Source organism: Arachis hypogaea, chromosome 18 (assembly GCF_003086295.3).
Source record: "Arachis hypogaea cultivar Tifrunner chromosome 18, arahy.Tifrunner.gnm2.J5K5, whole genome shotgun sequence".
Classification (NCBI taxonomy): Eukaryota; Viridiplantae; Streptophyta; class Magnoliopsida; order Fabales; family Fabaceae; genus Arachis; species Arachis hypogaea.
In genome coordinates, this window is record NC_092053.1 from 23,299,621 (window position 1) to 23,322,772 (window position 23,152).

Genomic DNA, 23,152 nt, shown 5'->3' on the forward strand with positions numbered 1-23,152 from the left:
TTTTTTTTTGGTCAATGGAGATCTTTCATTATTTTAATTAGAAGAAACTAGAAAGTTTCAGATTGCATGCAAGTTGCAAGAGTCTTACACTCACATGTCATAACTCATAAGTCATAACCCAACAAGGAACTCAACTAGATTGTTGAGATTTTGAGCCTATATCACCACTTTAGTTCGACTTATAGACCAGGTAATGCTACAATTGTGGTGCCATGGTATAAAATTAAAATCGATAAACTTATTAAGGTAAGGTATTGACTATTTAATAATTCAATGACAAAACTCAAGGCAAGTTGTGTGAATTGTGAAAGAATCATCATTTCTAATTTCAATAAGCTTTAACCATGCTGGCGTTACTCTACAATTCCCGATTACATAAACAAACCCATCGGTTTCTAAATTCCTGGTGTACCTTCTTTTTTTTTTCTCTTTTTTTTTAATTCTTTTTTTCTTTGACAAATTTTCAACCCTTTTCCCCTCTGTGCCTGGTTGGAATAACAACCCTATTAGCACAATGAACGAGGAAAGAATTGGAACCTCCCCAACCCGTTAAAATATTACAAATATCACCCATTTCTCTGTACAGGTTTTCCCTTCAAGAGCTGATTTCATCAACTCAACTCCACCATGCCCATAAAATGATAAAAGCATGCATTCTTATCACCTCTTATATCCGAAGTGGCAATCCAAAATTTTGGAAAGTTCTAATTTCACCTCGAAGGCCAGCAGTTACAATCACCATACCCCAGGCTGACATGTTTTGACTTCCTGTGTTTGAGTAATCCCCACTGATACGAGGGCTTCGATTCTTTGTAGCTGCCACGACAAGTTTTTCCTCCGGCCATGTTGCAGAAATTCTATCGAAAAAGTAGCTGTTTGTGGCACCTGCAATGGTTGCCTGGCGCGGACTATTGCTGTAAACCGATGTGGATCGTGAACCCTCGGAGCCAAAGTTTTCCTCAACGGGGGTTGGAGGATGATTGGCGGACAAGGCCTCATCCACATTGTTATCAATCTCAGTTTGCTCTCCAGAAAGTGTATCGTGCATGTCCCAGGCATCGCCCATACCTGGCCATGGAATGGCCACTGAAACATCTTTACAGTGGAAATGTTCGTATGCACCTGTGATAGTTACACCTTTGCTTCTGTTAGGCCTACAATCCGCTTCATTTTTCCATATGTACACGTGGGAATCCTCACTCGCGGAGACAATATATTTACCGTTGGCTGTCAGAGAGGCTGAAATTTGGCTTGACGAATTACGGAACCCTGTAGAAAACTCGCATCAGTTTACTGTGAAATGATGCCAGCTCGAAAATGAATATACAGAAGACCTGTTCCCATTTGAGCAAAAGTTGCAGAGGAAACAGGAACAAAATTTGTATTTCCGTGTGTTCAAACAAATTTACAATGTCTTTCTGCCTAAATAAACCATATACAAAGATACATGAAAAAGAATAGTTACCATAGAATTAACATAATAAATTTTATACACAAGAAAGTAGTTAATCAAACAGTGTATTCACTAGTTATATTATCTTTCTAAAAAATTCAATTGATATATAACTAGTGTTGGTTAAATAAATACCTTTAAACTTGTGAACCAGGTCAACACCATCAACAACCCGAATTCGTGAATCAGCAGATGTGATAAGTACCTCTGATGAACTTCCTGGGGCAAACTGTTCATGAGCTTCGGTTAGAAAGATTAGCATAATTGAATAAGCATTGTAACAAAGTAAAAGCATATCAAACTAATCAGGCACCCTTTTTTGGCCTTTTGGTTTTATTTTTCCTTTGTTCAACATTTTTTACGTGAAAAAAGGAGCATATCTCATATAGGAGCACAGCAGTTTTACCTGGAAACCTGTAATTTTTTTTAGATGTGATTTCTTCTTCTTGTTCTGCAGATTGATCTGACTTTTTTGTTGCAACTTATTTTCTGAACAAAAAGTAAAAATATAACAATCAATGCCCCCGCAATCACCGGAAAATAGTACATGGACAGGCACAGTTTATAAAAATTATTAGAAAATAAAGTCTCAGCGATGGTACCTGATGTGTTATATAAGTGGCAACTGCCCTTGTAAGAACCAACCAGTGCACTCTGCAGGAACCAGCAAATTTGATTGAGATGCAACTAAAAAAGTTGAATTTCCAAATGTTGTGAATGGATGCATATTAATCTTTAGACCAACCTGACCATCGGGTGTATAACAAGCAGCAGTAACCATCTCATGCATATCAGTCCAATCAACAACCTGCCTATCAGGAATGCTCCATATGCGAACCTTAGCATCCAAGGATCCGCTAATGAAGTAATTATCATCAACAGGATTAAACTGGATGCAAGTTACTGTGCCAGACAGAAAACAGATTGAAGCAGAAGGTATGATTAGCAAAAGAAAACAAAAAGTTGGCGGAGGAAAAAAATTGCTTTCACTGATAAACTTAACCATCCTATTACACATTAGAGAACTTGTGTACAATTAATCCTATATGCAGCAAAGACAGATACTCTGACAAAATTGTACCTGTCTGGCACAATTATAGGGCAAATTGGGTTTGTTTGGTAAGGATATGATGATGCACTGGGAACTAATCCAAATTTTATTGTGAAGAGGGAGAAGACTACTATGATATAGACACATAAAGGTACATAAATGATCTGCCATTAAATTGAATATAGAGAGCTGATAGGAGTGGTCTATATGACATCTAGTCAGATGAAGGAAGAACAACAAGAGCTAATAACTGCATTTACTCACCAAAGTCACTGTGTGAAAAAACTTTCAAACAAGAGTTGCTAGACAAATGCCACAACCGCACCGTTTTGTCCATTGAAGATGAGAGCAAGTGCTGAGAAAAATTGGAAAAAGGATTAGAAGAATGATTTAAGACCACATGCACCTAACAGCAAACAGCAATGCTTTACATAAAATATTTGAAGGTTCATTCAACAAACAATAAATGGAAGATCACAACATAAAAAAATAGATAAAAGCTCCATTTAGGCTTTATCAAAAGAATATTAAGAGTTTTCAATACTGTCTATCATTATTGTAGTCCCCAGAGGGAAAAAAATACTATCTGCTCTTAAAGTTGATTCTTAGTCTTAGGCACTCCAAAAATGTGCTCATCCACATCTGAATAGTGTTGCTAAATTACAACTCAAATAGGAATATAAACTGTTGAAACAATCACGTGGTCACTCTAATGTATATAATTGGCAGAAGTTTAGACTTTAGTGAACTATAAACACAGTTCAATCTTCAAGCCCTTGGGTTCAAAATGGGCTTTAAAATTTGAGTCATTAACAAGACAAGATCCTGAATCCAGCTCCACTGTACCTTATTAATAATAGTTCCTAGTTTTACAAGTCTAACAAACACATTCTTAAAGTTAACATAGGGAATAAAGAAGATTTGACCAGAAGTTAATCATAACACAAGATAAACTCTTGTTCATTCATGACACAGACATCAACAAACCACCTAAGAAGCACTCCTGAGTTACAAAACAAAGCATCCTAAGCAAGTTACCAACATTCTTTTCGTCTTCTTAACAGGACATTTTGGATCCCTTTTCATTACAGCCAAGCCAACTAACTCCATATAAAATATGCAGTATAGTAATTGCTTGAAGAATGGATATACCTATACAGTCCCCAACTATCAAAGCAAGCATTAGGTACAAAATAAATCTCAATGCCTACTGCAATCCAGTTTTTGTGAGCTAACCTCTCAAAACTGATATTCTTTTATTCAATTCCCGGGGAGACCATGACTAACATCCTAATTCTTAGAAAAGTAGTTTGTAGACCCATTAAATCAGAAGTTTATCCTGGAAAATCATCTTGATATGGATGGAATAGGGAGAAAGGAAGAAAGATCCAGCAATTCTTCACAGACAGGATTATATCTACATGTCTTTACAATTCTTACTTAAATTTTACAAACTAAGAATACTTGACCCAAAAACTAGAAATGGTTTAGTCCCATGTGCACAAATATCTTACAGCATGTACCAACCAGAAAACACTAAACAAAAATGTCTCAGCTCTACCCTCAAATAGCATAGCCATTATTGCATTAAAATCCATATCTGTCCCTTGATGCCTTTATTCAGCCACTTCGAAACCCTCCTAATCAAACCAATATTACAGTGAGTACCCATATATTTGTGCTGTAGATGGTTACAAAGTAGAAAATTCATTCCTATTGTTTAGTATAAGTGCATTCTTCAGTTAACAGCGCAATACAGAGTAGGAGTGTAATCAGTGTATCCAATAAAGGATCAATTGATGCCAATAGAATAGCAAATAACAAACATCACAAGTATGCAGAGGAAAATTGAACAAGAAGTTGGAATTAAAGGAATATAATAACACCTATCTTATAAAAAATTAATTAGTCTTAGTAGCTAACCTGAGATTTGGACCAAGAGAGGTCAAGCACATCATGAAGATGTCCCTGAAAGGAGCAAATGGGTTTCTCGGTGAGCGCAAACACGGTATCCGGGATAACTAATTGATCCAAGCTCAACGATTTCCGGGTAATGGATGTCCTCCCCTTCCTCTTCCTCTCTGGATGATGATTGTCCAAGAGAGGTGACTTGTCCATGAGAGGGGACAGCAGATTCGGCTCCAGCGAAGATCCATTGACAACAAACAACATGTTCATATTCCCATCCTCATGTTTTTCCATCAGCAGCTCCCCCTTCCTCTCAGACTCCACAACCTGCCACACATGGATCACACAATCCTCGCCGGCACTTGCTAAATACTTCCCATCTAAGCTAAACTTAATACTCCATATAGATCCATTATGAGCCTGAATCTCCTGGCTCTTGTAAAGAGCTGTGACCTCCTTACATGGCTTCCCATACTGCCTAACCTTAACTCTCTCAGGTCCATGGAATGAGGCATTATCCTGGCTGTCATCCGTGGCGGAGCTTGACCTCCTCCCCCCCTTCTCCGAAGAGGTGTCCCTCTCGTCGCTGCTTCGCCGCTCCTTATGTGTCCCCATCGCGGATTTTAAGGCCCTCAACCAGTTCCCTCTCTTCTTCAACTTGGAACCATTGTTTCCCTTGCCACCTTCATTGCCAATTGAATCCACATTGTCCTTTCCATGGCTTTCCTCCACATTCTGCCTCCTCATGAGCTCTTGGACAATCGGCGAGTGACCGACCGTCATTTCAAACTCCTCCATTGTCAGTTGCCGGCCAGTGCCGACCTCCCTGAACTTGTTCCACATGCCATCTTCTCTAAACTCTTTCACCACAAACTCTTTCCCATTGTCAAGATCCCTTATGGTGCAAGCCTCCTCATTGACCTCATTATAATCCCCACTAGCCACTGCCTCTGCCGCCACGGCAACCACCTCACCGGCGACATTCTCCGGTACCATGGACCCGTTCTGCCCAAAATCCACACTTTTTCCATTCCTCCCCGAAGGAGGCTTCCAGGGGGACCCGCCATTTCCACCGCCACCACCAACACTGCCCCCGCGACGATTCCGGCTATTTACATATTTTCCGGCCTCCGGTACGGCCGAACGAATAGAAAGAATGGAAGAAGAAGACGAACAAGAACGACAGCAACGACAAGAAGAACGAGAAAGCGAACAAGAACCACAAGGCTTTTCATCATCATCATCAACACCATCACCAACGGAATTCTGAGGATCCGCGGCACCGTCAGAGCTCGATCGGGGCATCCCTCCGGCGGAGCCCTGACGCAGTCCAGTCAACTGATCCGACGACGGGGAGCGGGAAGAGTCCCCATTATCGCGCGGGGCGAGGGAGCGGCGAGACCGAGGTGGCGGAGGAGGGAGGAACGGCGCTCGGAGACGGAGGAAGGATGAGAGATCCAGAGGTCGTAGTTGTTGTTGAGTGCGAGGGCATAATTGTAAATTCCGTCGTCGGGCTTGTGGTGGTGGTGTTGCGGCGGTTCTTGTTCGGTGTCGGAGGTGGTGGAGGTAGAGCATTCGGAGGAGGATAGTAGCCTGTCAAGGGACTCGTAGAAGAGGTCGGCGGTGTCGTTTTGGTGGTGGCCGGCGGCGTAGGTCATGGTTGTCCGGGAAGAAGCAGCAGCATTCCCATGGATGGGATTGGAGAAGGAAAGAGAAAAGAAAGAGTGATTGGTTTGTTTCTTTGTTTTGTTTTGTTTTGTTGAGATCCAATTAGGGATTGGGTTTTGGGGGGGAACGAAGCCCTATGTTGCTTCCTTCTCTCTCTCTCTCTCTCTCTCTCTCTCTTTCTCTCTGTGTTCGTGTTTAGTGTGTGTGGAGAAACTTGAGCTTTTGTCCGGGGGGCAACGTTTATTCTCTCTCTTCCCCTCTTTCTCTCTCTCTGTCTGTGTCTCTCTCTGTGTGTGTGAGAGAGGTGGAAGAAAGAGAAACAAAAGAAAGAGAGGTTTTTTTTTTCTTTCATTTTATTTAACCATTTTTATTTATTAATACAGTCATATTATTATTATTTATTATTTATTTTATTTTTAATATATATTTTATATAAATAATTAATTTTTAATATACACATAATATAATTAAATACATATATTAATTATACTGTAAGTTAAATTGATTAAATATGTAATAATTTTATGAGTTAATTTTAATATGTTAATAGTTATAGAACTCGTACAATCACATTTATTCTTTTGATTAATTATTCATATTGTTAAAAAATAATTATTTTTATTAATATAATATTATATATATATATATATATATTTTCACAATGTATTAAACTTTAAAAATGTATATAATAAATCTTTAATAAAATAATGTAAAAAAGAATAATTTATCTTTTAATTCTGAAAATACCAAAACAATTGGCTTTCTGCAAATATATATGAAGCTTTTCAATGGTGAATTAAATATTTATTTATTTTTGGTGATGGTTGGATTTGGGAATAGAAAATTGTCCGAGAAAGTGGAAACGAAATATGTTATGATTTTGTTGATTCGAGAAATCACCGCATCCCATTCACCGCCGAATACAAACAATTTCTCTCACACTCCCTCCTCCCGCTTCATTACATGCTCCAACACTCCAAGTCCTCTCAAAATTCATTCTTTAATAAAAAATATATGAATAACTAAACCTCAATTACTAAAGTAATTACTATACATTTATGTATATTTATATAATAATTTATATATTTTTAATTAAATAATTATTTATTAATAAATAATTGAATTTATTATAATAAAATAAATTCTATAATTAATAATTAAATTTATTTATAGTAATATAATAAAAAATTTACAAGATACTAAATACATATTTTTATAAGTAGTAATTAATTAATGATTAATTTTTTATATATAAGTAATATTATTAATTGTCATTTTAGATGAAATATTCCTACGTGGGTAGAAAATTTTGATAACATCTCAAAATTAAATTTCATTAATATTATTAATTATAGTTGTTTTAGAATGTTTAAAACTTTGGAAGATTGACATTCTTGTGATATTATGTCATTATATTACTTTATTTTTCTTGATTTGTTTTTTAAAACATTTTATGAAATTTGATTTCCTAGAATAAGAGCTTTTCGTTGAATTTTAATTAAAATTAAGGTTCATTATTTCTAAGAAATAACAAAAAAAATTATTATAATAAAGACTTATCTTATTTATACTATAATTATTTTATTTGTAAAATGTGTATAATTAGATCTATCATATAATAAAATCATACAAATGATTATATATATATATATATAGTCTCTAATTTTCAATATATATTTTTACAAAATAATTGCATAATTTTATCATATATAGAAATTGTAGCTTCGAAAGTAAAGTGTATCATAATCATTGATAAAAAAATTAATAATTTCATATATATTTGTTTATATATATATATATATATATATATATAATCTTCCACTATAATTAAATTTCTAAAATAGCATGTAAAATGAATGTGTGTGTATTTTTCTAACTTTTGGACGCCTTTTTTTTCTCTTTTTAACTAACTTCTATTTGAAGTTAAGTTTGACACGTTAAATTTTATTAATAAAGTAATAATAGTGATCAATCTACTAAAATACTTCCTTTTGTTCTTCTCTATTTTATATTTTTTTATTTATTTTTGAAAGCAAGAAAAGAGTTGTATTATATGTTCTAATGGTTCAACATGTTTCATGCTTGTATGTTGATACTCTATGTTTTGCAAATTGCAATATATTATATACATCAACTTTTCATTTTTTATTTTTAGATAATTATTATTATAATATATAGTTGAAAATGAGGAGCATTTGTTTCAATGATTTTGATGTTAGGTGTCATGTAAAAACATTATTAAATTAACCGAATTTATCTAAACATGATTTCACACGATTAATGAGGGTTCAAAAGTAACTAACAATGGTGTAGTTATAACCTCTCCAACCAACAAAAGTTTTATGTGTCTCTCAAATTGTCCCTCAAATAGTTGTGCTACTTTCAAAGTGTGTTTGGGTTTAATCAGGCATTATAATTATGTCTTTGAACTTTGATCATCACTCACCAACATTATTTTTTTGTTTTGTTTTGTGGCAAATTAAATTCAAAGCTACCATCACAATAAAAGTCATTAAAAGTAGGTATTTTAGGGACACTTGATTAACCTAAGTTGGGGACAAATTAAAAAGGTAAAGTTGGGTCATTATGCCATAAACAATGTAACTTTGAAAAGTGGTAACTATATTTATATATATATTTATCTAGTGTTTTCATTTCAAGGCTCACCTGAATCATGCATAGGTAGGGATCAAGTAAGTTTCTTTATTACAATATTTTCATAATGCATTATTCTTTTTTTTTTCCCTAATCATAGTTTTGTGTCCTTACTACTTTAATAATAATAATAATAATTAACTTATTACTGAAGATTATTATTCGTTTGTTGAATATGATTATTATAAATCACTAATTATGAACCCATGTATAATGCCAAAAGCCAAATGTTTGATATAATTATTATTTTCATGAGTCATGAGTCACATACCCTTTATCATAAATTTTGTTCTCACTTGTGTCGGTAATATTTGTTTGACATGACTACGTGAAGGGATGGAAATATTGTCCAAATCAAACAATAACATGCATGATCTTTATTATTTCTATATATATTTATTGTAAAATTTAAAACAGAAGGGGAAAAGGGATAATATATTAATAAGGTTAGCATTACATATCTTAATAAAGTTCTAACTCACAATATGAAAACAAAAATGTTCTATATGCAATAAAAATTAACTATCTATATATACCTATTAATTTATATATTTTTAATTAAATAATCAATAATAAAAATAATTAAATATGCAATAGATAAATAATTAAATTGATTTACAGTAATGTAATATTTTTTATGAGATATAGCTAAATACATATTTCTATATGTATTAGTAGTTAATTTTTTACGTTCACAAAATATGATTGGTATAAAAATAATATTGTTATATATAACTAACTAATAGCTGTCCAAGTGAGAAGCTTGTAACTAACTTAACTGTCAACTCTAAGTCTCTAACTAACTTTGGGCTCTAACTGAAATCTGTTACACATGTATAAATACAGTATATTATGTATATGTACAATAATGGAAGAATAATGTGTATTCTCACAATATTAACTCAGTATTATTATAACAAATAAATCTCTTCCAATAATTGATCATTTTTCAAATACAACTTGCTTACCATTATACTTAAATCTCTTATTGATTTTCAATGCATGCTTTGATGTTAGGATTAAAAATAAAATAAAATAAAAGAGAGATGATATTCTATTAAAGTTGAATTCTTTTTCTAGGCACTGACTAGGATGGAAAAGAATTACCTTAATCATGTGCCGTGCATTATTATTTTCTTTTAAAATTATATATATAAACTACTTAGGTGTTCTAAAATGATGTGTATGATGTATTGATGATTGGTTCATTTTTATGAGAAATAAAATATATATGTTTGATGTAAGTTAATTTAGAATAATTAAACTACACATCTATATATCTCTCTTTTGCATTCTTTATTTATGGCCGCCACTTTTTATGAAATCCTTTATTTGGTACATTTAATTTGGTGAGTATTATTGAGTGTACAATAAAACTTCTGATCACATCAGTTCTTGTGAACTTATATTCAAGGATGGATGCATATGACTATTTTAAAGAGAGGTAATTATTTATTTTACATATATGTCAAAACTTAAAAGGGTTTTCAATTAAAGGTTATTGTTATTGTTATTTACTAGAATCAAAGTAATAAATATTAATAATATATTTTCTTTAAGTTTTCATTATATTTATTCTTGTACATTTAAGTTAAGGATTTGACATTTTATGTTATATAATAATAAAAAATTTGTAAGTGTATCAGTATATCAGTATTTAAATAATTTTTAACCGTTAATCTTAATTATAAAAAATATATATAATATATAATTAAAATTAATAATTAAAAATTATTAAAACACAGATATATTAGTATACTTGAAAATTTCCTATAGTAATATGCAAGTTTGGTTAGATGGCTAATTGTAAGTCCAATGGATCATAGGGTCATTATATTGTTACTAAACCCTATATACAACAAGAAGAAGGGGAAGTGACAGCTATATTCCCTTTTAATTTTAACCCTAATGAATCTTTTTATTAGGAGATCTACTAACCTAGCTAGCTATCTACTTCATTCAAACCCTAGTGATTTTACAAGGAATTATTTCTTAGCTTTTTTTAGGCCCAGCTCTTTGCATATATTTTTAAATTTGATTCTTAATTAACATTTAAAATTTGAGATATTTCAATTATTGAAGGAATTGATTTAAATAGTTTTTTTAAATAGTAAACTGCTAATGTATCAGGTACCGTTTAAACTAATTATTTGAATAGTTAAAAATTGAATATGATTTTTAAATTGTCAAAAACTATTTTATTTTTTGAATAAATAATCAGAAACACAAAAAATATTTATTCATTATTTTTAAAATTAAATACTTATTTGATATTACAAAACCGTCACTAAATCTTTTAAAAGCTGTTTCTGTCTGCTGGAATTAATGTAGTAAATGTGTTTAATTTACATTTCCATTACTGACTGGTAATTATTAACACTAGTCATCCCAAATTAAATAAAACAATAAGAAAAATTAGTTATGACAGAAAGCAGCTTCTGTTATATATATTTAGTGGATATATAAAATATATGATGTTAGACAGAAATTAAGCAGCTTGTGTGTTATATAATAAGCTTATTTTGTCCATAATTAAAGGGGTATGTTAGCAGGAAAAAAAAAAAGAAATTACAAATAGCATTAATTTAAAAACTTTACAGATCATCAATAACATGGAGACATAACTCTGAGCAATCAAGGCGTAACAAGTGCAAAAATACATCTACACATGCTGAGATTATATTCCAACTAATAATTAATAATATGACTTCTTCTAATAAGTTTATATATAGCTGACATTTATTCTCTTTGCCTCTTCCTTCCATCCATTTTTCTTTTTTTGCTTTGTCACATTTCTATACTTAATTAATTTATTTTAATTTTCATCCCTTAATAAGAATGATCTATCTTTTGTTTCATATATAAGTTTGCTCTTGCACCGTCAAGAATAATGAAGAATCTTACTTTACTCAAAAACCCTCAAAGAAAAATCAGAATAAAGCCAAACACAACCAGTTTCATACTCTGTATATGTTGAATTGAACTAGCTCTATATACTCAGTTTGATTAGTACAATAATATATTTATAGAATATATATCTATTTTAATCATTGTGTATACTGCATAGTACATACAATTGATAAAGTAATTTGATATTTTGATTGTTCCTATTTACAATATCTATACAAAAGTTTTGTGACAAAAGTTTATTTTTGAATGAAAATTTGCGTGCAGTTATTTTTTATGTATAGTTCATTGTTTAAAATTATTAAATAATTATTTGACATGTTTAATTAAATTAATATTTTATTATTTTTTATTATTAATTTCATATAAAGATTATTATAAATAAATTTTTATTTTATTTTCTTTAGTAGTTTTTATCTTATATGAATGAATCTGATCAAATTTTTTACATCGAATATGAAAAAGAGTCGGGACCTTTTTCGTTATCAATACTATAATTCTTTTTGGTTGAATTAAAAACTCCAAATGATTAATTTAACCTAATACAAAAAGAAATTAAAATCTCATATATATATATATATATATATATATATATATATATATATATATATATATATATATATATATATATATATATATATGTTAGGATGTGTATGTTATAGTGATGATAATAATGTCTTAAAAAAATTGTTAAAATTAAAATAATAATTTTTTATTATTTAATAATATTTTTTAATTTAAAATTTAAAAAAAATTATCAAAATATAAAAAAAAATATAACTTTAATTTTAACAATATTTATACAATTATAGATCATCCAAGCTATGAAATGTGAGGTCATAGAGAATATAGAAGAGTGATTACACATATAGCAATACATAATTATACAAGCTAGAGTTTAATTATTTGTTAATTAAATTAGACGTCATTTGATTGATGATGATAATAGTAATTTATACAACTCAATAACAGATGGATAACATGTTGAGGAGAGAGAAAAGGAAAGGCCTGCCTAACTTGTTTTTATTTGTTCCCTCTTTGCAAAAACTGAAAGCAATGTCTTCCAAAACCAAAAAGCATTTCCATATCAATGGTAAATGGTTACATAGGCGAAAAAATAAAAAAAAAAATTAAGGAATATTAAATAAATACCATACTATTGTCCCTAATTAATAGTTACATATTATATCCCTTAATTAGCTTGCATATGTCATGGCTCATGCATGCAATATAATTGACTTTATCTTCTTGTAGTTTATAATTATCAAACTTAAATTTGGGTTATTGGTTACGTCACTTGTCCATTAGGTAAGTATTGAAATTCGAATTTTATTTTTTATATACAACAATTTTAATTAATAATATATATTTAAATAGAGTTTAATCTATAACAAATTAGTTATTATTCTATTAAATTAAAAAATATCGTAAAAAACTAAAAATAATGATCAAACTAAAACCTTGCATAGTTATAATAACACGCCATATATAAAACTTATTAATTAACCTCTTTAATTTGGTGTAATTTTTTTCCTTCTTTTTGGTACGTGAAAGTTAGGGGGGGGGGGGAGAGGAAGATAGCATTTTAATTTGTTTTTTTAAAAAATAAATCCTAACTTTATTAATGCAATCCAGAGCATAATTAGCTAGAAACAAGGCTTTAAACCATTGTCACACTTTCCATATCAGTGTTTTTCAAATGGAATTTGACTTCTTGAAGAAAAAAGAGAAAACTTTTATATGTTGGGGAGTAAATAAATCATAAGTTAATTGTATATGCAAAAATTATATATTATTAGCCAGAAGTTCACATTATTATATGTGAACATATAATAATAAGCGTTAGATATAATTTTTATTTCGGTAATATTAGAGAGACAAAAAAAGGAGTTAGAACTTATCTTATTTAATATTTATGACAAATTATAACTATTTTTGACTAATTTCTTTTTGTTATCAAATATTTTCGTTTTTATTCCATTAAGCAAGCTTTTAAAATTAAAATCCGATTTGTATTTATTAGATGAATAAGAAGTCCAGTTCTAAACAAGAGAGAGGCAACATGTACTAATTTTCACACTTTGCTTGTATTTGATGCATATATATTTTTTAAGGTGTTATGTTTCAATAGCTTTAATTAGATGCTATTATTTTAAAGATTTTAAATGTGTGATATAATTATGTCTTTGCTTATCAATTGAAAATTTTAAAATGATTGATTTTATGATATGATATTAGAGTTTTTATAACTATAAAATTTATAAAATTTATGCAAAATAAGAAAAAAATAAAAGAAACTCTTACTTAAAAAATTTGTTGTAGAGTCATAATAAAATTGTGAATATATATATTCTCGTAAGGTAATTCTCCACTTGAGATGAGTGGATTAAGGTAGCTAAAATTAAACTATTCTAAATTTTAATTAGTTACATATACTCCAAAGTGCAAGATATATCTCTCATATATATAGTTTAGTAATTCAAAAATGCTATATAAATAACTCATTTTAACAATCATGTTATTACACACACAAATTAAAAGAAAAAAAATAGACATATATATTTGAAGTTATTATGTGTAGGTCTCACAAAATACACACATCTTTTAATTACTGGTTAATAGTACTCAATTTGTTTTTTCTATTTAATTGTTCAAATACAGTCACATATATAAATATATGAAACTTGTAATTTTTCACAAAATAATAATAATAATTTCATACATGAAGGATAAAGTAGCTCTGAATAAGATGAGGGGGACCATAAAGAGAGTAATAACCTAGAAAAAATCATCAAGGACCATTACTAAGGAAGGGGTTGAGACTTGAGACATTAGAGGACAGTAGTTGAAGGTTCAAATCACTATTTAATTAAATGTGGGTTTTATATGCTTATTATATATATGTGTTCATTCAATTTGCCACTGTGGACCTATCTTCTCCTTTCATTAATTCTTTTTCCTCAACTGAATTTGTTGACACAATCTAAAAACAGCAAAGTTTTAAATTATATCCACAATTATGATGTACTTTGCAAGTAACATTATCCGGCCATTAATTACATAGTATTTTCTTATTAAGATTTGTTTTCTTTTACTTTAACAATAATAGCTGTATCTCAAAATTGGTAATCCATATATATGCAATTAAAGTCTAATTTTAATGTAATGTTAATACAAAAATATCTTAAATACACATTGAATATAATTATATATTTCTCTCCTTTTTTTTTCAATTAGATATTGTCAAATGCTAAAAATCTCATAAAGATATGAAATCAACTAGCCTTTTGTTTTTATTAACATTATGAAAATATAAATTTTTTAAAATTACGTTAATTTTGTCTTCACATTATAAATTATGACACAAAAAATTTATAGAATTAAATTACTTTTACAAAAAATTCGTAGAGGATAAAAGTCTCCTTGACTAAAAAGTCTCTAGAATCTTTGTAGATTAAAAAAACTAAATAATGATTTTTATAATTATTATTTTTATATGAAAGAGTTTAATTTTTTTACTAATAATTAATTTTAATATTCATTACCTAAAACTTGGAAGAATTTAATGTATATATTTTTATATTTGATTAAATATTAAGTCTGTTACACAAATAAAAATAATTAATTTTTATATTTATTATTTAAAAATAATATTTTTTTCTCTCTCTATATATATAAAAATATAATTAGATATTAGTATAAAAAATTTATATTAATAGTTATAAAATTAACTTAAAATCAATTTTTTTCTGAAATAATTAAATTCTAATTCTAATTATTAATCATAACATTATTTTTTTTTTAAATTATATGTAATGAATATTTAAAGGAAGAGAAGTAAAAATATAAACTATAAAGATAAGCAGTAAAAATTTAAAACTAAAAAAATATGTATATAATAATAATATTTTTTTATGTAAATAATATTACGAAATTATTTTTTAATTATATTTGATTATAAATTTAATAAACTTCTTATAGTTTTATGAATTTATGAAATTATATTATTTTATTAATTTTATTTTTTATAGATAAAAAGGGTAGAAAGTGATAGAAAATGAGAGAAAAAAAAGAGAAAAATTAAAGATAAAGAAGAAGAAGGAGAGAGAAAATTTGTTAATTTTAGAAAAAATATTTTATTTTAATTATAATAAAAGAATATCTCGTGACACATTTAGATTTGTCAAATTAGTAATATAAAATATAAATTATAAGTTATATATAGAGCGAAAAAGGTAGAGAGAAATAGAAAAAGAGAGAAAGGTAGATAAAAAAATGGAGGAAGAAAATTTATTAATTTAAAAAAAATATTTGATCACAATATTAACGAGAGAGTATCATGTGATACATTTTAATTTTTAAATTAGTAATATAAATTATAACTATATTTATATTTTAATTTTAATTATAATTATAATTAAAAAAATATTATATTACATATTTTAATTGTCAAATTTATAATTAGTCATTAATAATAATATATAAGAAAAATAAAATTGATAAAAAAAGAATATTCTTTAATTTTTGAAAAAAATAATTTTAATTACAATAAAAATAATATATAATATATTTTAATAACATTAATAATATATAATAAATAAACTTCAATTATAATAAAAAAAATATTATATAATATATTTTAATAAAATTAGTAATATATATAATAAATAAACGCTATATATTATAGTCATAAATTTCCGTACTAAAAAATGAAGTATTTGTTATGGTAAAAGTCTTATAAATATAAAAATATGCGCATGAATAGCTTTCTAAAAATCTTTTATACTAATAATAACGTGAAAACACACGCACACACCCCCACCAATCATTAAATTAAGTGTTATCTATTTGTATATATTTATACACAAGTACGGTTCTAAGTGTAAAATTATAAGGGTAATTTAAGTGTTTTTATTATAATTTAAAATTTTTTTGAGTATAATACATGATAATAATATTTTTTTGTCATCATTAGATTATTAAATTTGATTCCACAATAATTTTTTGTTCAATTTTTTATGCTTAACAGTCAATTTAAGAATTTTATATTAGATATTTGTCTGTTTGTCATCATCAGATTTAAACAAAATTAGTGTTCTTTCTTAGAAATCAACTCAAAAGAATATTATTTATCTTCTTTTAAAATTAGCTTTAGTTTTTGCATAGCAATTACATTAATTGAAAGAACTTTTCTAACTATGAATATCAATAAAAGTCAGATTCTAAATGTATCGGGAAGTGATTTAAATAATTATTTAGTAATATATATAAAAAGAGAAAAATTTCGATTGTAGTGTTAAGAAAAAATTACTTAATTTTTTAAATTATAAAACCTAAAAATATATAATTCTAAATTATATATTATTATTTAAATTACTCATTATCATGCTACATGTAGGGCTGCACACGAATCAAATCGGATCGAATATAGTCTATAATTCTATCCGATTAGATCAGATACGATATTCGCATTTTTTTCAAGTTGGATCGGATATCCGATATCCGATATCGGATATCAAATATATCCGCATAATTAAAAAAAACTGTTTTAAGGCCCTGTTTGGATTTTTTACAAAAAAATATCTAAAAAATTCATTTTTTCACGTGTTTAAGTCTATTATTCCTAAGATATTATCAATAAAAGTTCTCTTGAATAACAAAAAAAAAATACAAGATCTAAGTTTAATTATTCTAAGTTGAAGTACAAAATAAAAAATAAAAACAAAATATCATAAAATTCATAAAACAACACACTAAAATTCATATCACATTAGGATTTATTTTCTTAAACTATGCTATTTATATGAGACGTGCGGATATACGGATCTGCGGATATCACTACCAAATCCGCAATCCGATCCTACGATGATAGTGCGGATCGGATCTGATCCAATCCAATGGTTCTGCGGATCGGATAATATCCGCAAAACTCGGATTAGATGTGAATAATTACCGCGGATATACATATATTATCCGATCCATGTGCAGCCCTAGCTACATGTACATAAAAAATAACTACCCGTATAAAATACATATTGAAATACGAAATATATATTGAAAATGAGTTAAACAATGCATATATTTATAGACAAATACATAGTGATTAATAAATGATTTAATAGTTAATTTTTTATATACACATACTATTTTTATTATAAAAATCATTGTCATATTATATAGATTTTGCTTCACAATCAAAATTTTTTGGATCAATCATTATTTATACATATTCATTCACATATTTTTTAATTAAATAATTAATAACTAAAATAATCAATTCTTTTAAAAAAATTAATCAAATTCATTTACAAAAATATAATAAATTTTTTATAAAATATCAAACACATATTTCTATACTTGGAATCTGATTTAATTTTTACTTTATATATAGAACTAAAATTAACGTCTTCCAATGGTATATACATACATATTGAGAGGATTGTTGTTGGTTAAATGGAATGCTGCTATAATTCCTAAAAGAGCGAGTAGTTTGAATATCAGAAATACCTACTCAACTAATATGACACTTCTTAATAAATTACTTTGGAATTGTTTTAATAAGAGAGACAAGTTGGGGTTCAAATTATGATGTATAAATATTTTTAGAATTCAACTTTTTTTGACAAGAACAGCAGTCAAAAGGCTTCAACCATTTAGAAGAACATTCTCAAAACATTTGATGTTCTCAAGGATGGGTTTAGATAGAATGTTGGGAATGTGCAGCAATCTGTGTGATATAATGAGTGGACTTCTTTTAGAAGACTTTGTGATCTTGTTCCCTATGTTTACATATCTGAGTCTGATTTTGTAGTGGCAGATTTGTGGCATAATAGATCTTGGGAGGTGGAGAGACTTGCATCGACAATTCCTCTATCTTGAGGTCAAGTATTTCATTTACTGTCTGTACTATTTGACTTTGGCTGACATGGAACTAAAGTGGAGTTAGTGGCCTGCAAGAACAAAAAGGTGTAGTGCAAGAGAGGGTTATCATTGATTGTTAATGAATAAATTGAATTGGAATGAAAATAGCAACTCAAATTGATGTTTGGAGTTCATAATGCTCTCCCGACAGAGGTCTTCCGTTTCATGCGGCATCTAGCTAGTTCGGTTATGTGTCAGAGATGCAATGCGACTCCGGAGATAGTAGAAAATTACTTTAGAGATTGTGTATATTCCAGAATTATTTGGCATATATTAGATCCTCAGGTTATTGATCGGTTGGAAGCTTTTCTATAGAAGCCTGGTTTCGGAAGGTCATGTTTCGTAAAGAGGCTCTTTTAGGGTCAGAGTGTAGTGGTTGTGGAGGCACATGTGCAATGACATTTTCAATGCTAAAAATCATTGGACAGATCACAAGGTAGTTGCTCTCATCAAAAGCACAGTCATGAATCTAAAATTATATACGAACAGATATACTTCTTTTAATACCTTCAGGAACCGTTTGTCTTGAAAATTTACTGTAGATAATAATTTTAAAGTTAATTGTGATGCTAGTTTGTTTACTGATTTGAGCTTGGATGGATTTAATTGTCTTATTAAAAATTCTAATGGGATTGGATTGCGTGTTATTTTATTCTGGTAGTTTTCTTCTCTGCTCCATCATCCGATGTGAGCTTTTTACAGTTTGGAGGGGCTTTGCTTTGGATTTTTTCTTAAATAAAATAAAAAAATAAATATTTTTTCAAACAAGATATTTTAACTTTATTTTTTAAAATACAATTTTTTTTGTAATAACGGCAAGTTTGTAAGACCCAGAATTTTTAAATAAATCTTATTATGAATTAATTTCAATTCATTTATTCATTAGAAATTTTATTCTTAGAAATTATTTTATTAAAGTTAATTAAATTAAAAATTAAATCAAGTTTTGATAATTAATTAGAATTTTACCTAATTTTATAATTATTGAATTATTTTTTATATTTAAATTATAAAATTGGTAGTTATGAAATAATAAAAATTTTATATGATTTGTTTTTAAGCATTATACATTTTAAGATTGACTTGTCTATCAAAGAAAGAATTTTGTTTTGGAATTGAGATTGTTAACGAACAGAATGAAAAAGAGGATGATGAGGATTTTCTTTGAAATATGGCTTTGAAATGAACTTGGAAATGAGATTTGGATTGATGAATGATTATGATGTTGAGAATGTTGAGATGTGAACTTTGAATTATTCACATGGCTTATGAATTTGAAATATCTGAGATACGAGGTTCCCTGGATTAAGTGTCGTGGCTTGCCACCACGTGTACCAGGTTAAAAACTCGATACTCTGTTGACCCTACGACGTAAGTGTGTGACCGGGCACTATATAAATTCTCGGGAATGTTACCCCCATTGAGTAATATTGATTATTTGAGAAAGAGTTATGCATAGACTCTTGGGGATGCACGTCGGAGGACAGTCTAAGTACAATTCAGACTTGTCGGGTTGGCTGGATAACTGACAGATGAGCCTCATCAGCCATAGGACAGGCATGCATCATATGCATTTGTATGCTTTGCTTGAGTTTGAACTTGTTTTGGTTTGCCTAATTGCTAAACTGTTCGTAACTGCTACCTACTTGTGCTTTCCTTGTCTGCCTTACCTGTGTTTGTCCTGAAGTGCTACATTTGAGATTGAACTTTGGTGCTGAATTAATGATTGTGTTGTTTAATTGCGTGGTTGGTTTCTGATTGAGATTTTCTAAGAAAGGAAATGTTTCGGATTTCTAAAAGATTAAACATTGTTTCTTTGAAAAGGTTTTGAACAATTTCCTATTTGTTTTTAAAAGATTCATAAGGCATTGATAATCACTGAGCTTGAAAACAGTTTTCTTATTGAATATCTTCTTATGACAACTTTGAAACTCCGTGGTGAGACCGTGTGGTTAGGTTCTCACCTCCCCTACAGCTTTACCTTTTCAGGAACCGGATGAAGAAGCGTTAAGAAGAGTTATATTGCGTTTGGTTTATATATTGTTGTGTTAATTAGATTATTTTCTTCCCTCGTCTTTGTTATTACAAGTTTGTAAGAGGGATAGGAGTTGTATGTTTTATATGTATATTATATTATGAGATATTATGTAAGGAGTCTTGTATATGAATATATGTCTGCTTGTATTTTTCTTAAGATAAAGTATTTATTTCCAGTTTTCAAAGGAATCAGCGATACAGTGTCGAGTCACAGGCTCCTATTTTAATATTTAGTAAGTAAAGTAGTCGTAATACTTCCTGCTATAAGAGTAGCGCAGCCAGAAGCGTGATTTCTGATAGTAAGGATGTTACAAAGTTTGTCGTACTCCCTGAACTCTATAAATTATAGAGTTCGCCGGGAGTATGGCGAACTTGCCGTTATTACAAAAAAAAAATGTATTTTCGAAAATAAAGTTAAAATATCTTGTTTGGAGAAATATTTATTTTTTTATATTTTATTTAAGAAAAAAATCCGCCTTGTTTTAACTTGAAATTACGAATTGAGAGACATAATGTGTAAAACAAATTGTTTAGATATTCTTCATCTTTTGCATGACTTTTTTAATAGGTATAAAGCTAAAGTTGTTGATTTAGTTAATAAAATTCAGAAACTATTATCCAAATTCTAGTACATGCAATTTAATTGAATATATAGAGAAGTAAATAAAGTTACAGATTTAATAGCTAAATTTAAAATTAAAGAAATTCCAATTATATTATTTAGTCTGAGTTTTGTGAAAATTTCTAGTAAATTATTATATTTAATTTCGAATAGGTGTTTTGCTTTGTGTTTCTTTTTATTGTATAGACACCTCAAAAAAAATATACATGCGTATTGATTATTTTTGTTTGAGAAATGAAGATATGGGGTTGGCGTTATTTCAGATGAGATGGGAGGGAACATAATATAATGGAAGTGGTAGCATTGTTGGTGGCAGAAGAAGAAGAAGAAGAAATTAATAGAAAGAAAGTTGGCAACGACAACTTCAACTTGTTGGGGCATTATACTTACTCTTTTGCCACTACTCCACTACCACTCATCTTAATGCTTCTTTACTTTCTGCTTTCTCTTATTAATTAATGCTTTGCTACCATCATTCAAAACAAGAGTTTATAACACAACTCACAATGTTAGAGGTTAAAAATTTATGAGGTATATTGTCATGTATCATTTTCCTTTAAAATTTAAACTGATAAAAAATATATATAAATAATTATAATTTTAATATATTTTTTTAAACAAAAACTTTTTTTTTGTATTTATTTAAATTTTTGTATAAATATTTTTTTTATTTATCTTGTATTATTTTAAAAAAAAAATAAAAATGAAACTCTAAACTTTTGATCAATCATAAAAATTATGACGATGTCATAATATATATTATGGGCTATTAAGAGGTGACACCCATAGTAAAAATAATGAAACGATGTTAACATTTATGTATAGACTAGAGTAAGATATTTGGATATTTAACAAATATATATTTTTCCTTTGCATCATCTCATTTAAAAAAATATATAAAATTTTGGTAAAATTAAAAGATTTGTATAATTTTGATTTAAAAAATAGTTAATTATACAATTAATTTTATGACTAAAATGCTATCTCGAATATGAAAGAACATATAAAATAACTTCAGCCTTAAAATAAATTTTATTATTTTATATACTTAGATTGGAATTAAGCCAATTAAATTAGTTCTTTTGTTCTTTTTTCATTTTTTTTGTTTTTTTTTTCTTCTTGTTTCCTGTGTAAACAACAAAAAAAATACTAACACTAGGGTCTTTTATTACTAAGAATATAATGAATTTGGTCTGATCCGACAAAGTTCTCATAAAAATCTACCGAATTTTCTATATATTTGAACTAGAGAGCTCTAATCATCGGATTTGAATCTTCTAAAGTTTGAATTTCACTTTAGAGAGTAAAGTGTGATTTCTTACCATTGATTTCATAGGTGGGACCAATAATAAATATGAAAGAGAAACTATTTAAGGATAGAAGATCACACTTTACTCTCTAAAGTAAAATTCAAACTTCAGAGGATCCAAATCCCTATCGGAAATATATATCAAAGAGATACATTTGTTATCACCTTAATTAACCTATCACAACTTATATTAGTTTCCCCTGATATATTCTCTAGTGAATATATTTTGACGGGGTTGGTGGACTTGTGGTCCAGGTTAACAAACAAGCATAAATGGCCAAGATCTACCACCACTTCCCTTTTCTCATCTTAGTTTGAAATTCAGATCACAATGGGTGCCAAGTCTTCATTCTGAAAACGGAAAACAGCCATTTGAACTATGAATTGAGTATTTTGAGAGCCACCAAAATGTTGCATTTGAACTATTGGTCAAAAGATTAAATTTCTTGCATCCTCTTTGCACAAATCACACATAAAAATGTCATTTTTATGAGTACGGTAATTGAAGTCTTTTATCATATCTTATATTGATTAAAATAAAAAATTTCCGTAGTTTTTATAAGTGTGAGATTATTTTTATTTCTTGAATTGGATTTTGGGATAAGTGAGGTCTATTTAATT

The 23,152-nt window shown here is 28.7% G+C and overlaps 1 protein-coding gene across 1 annotated transcript; it reads right to left on the reverse strand.

The window, feature by feature from the left end:
* Positions 1-293: 293 nt before the first annotated feature.
* On the reverse strand, positions 294-6,406 carry LOC112770810 (2-deoxy-glucose resistant protein 2). The gene is given in 8 exon segments (XM_025815218.3): positions 294-1,269; positions 1,589-1,682; positions 1,860-1,942; positions 2,056-2,107; positions 2,199-2,356; positions 2,769-2,859; positions 4,428-5,756; positions 5,759-6,406. Coding segments are annotated over 8 exon segments (2,721 nt in total). The 5' UTR covers positions 6,071-6,406; the 3' UTR covers positions 294-667.
* Between the last annotated feature and the right edge of the window lie 16,746 nt (positions 6,407-23,152).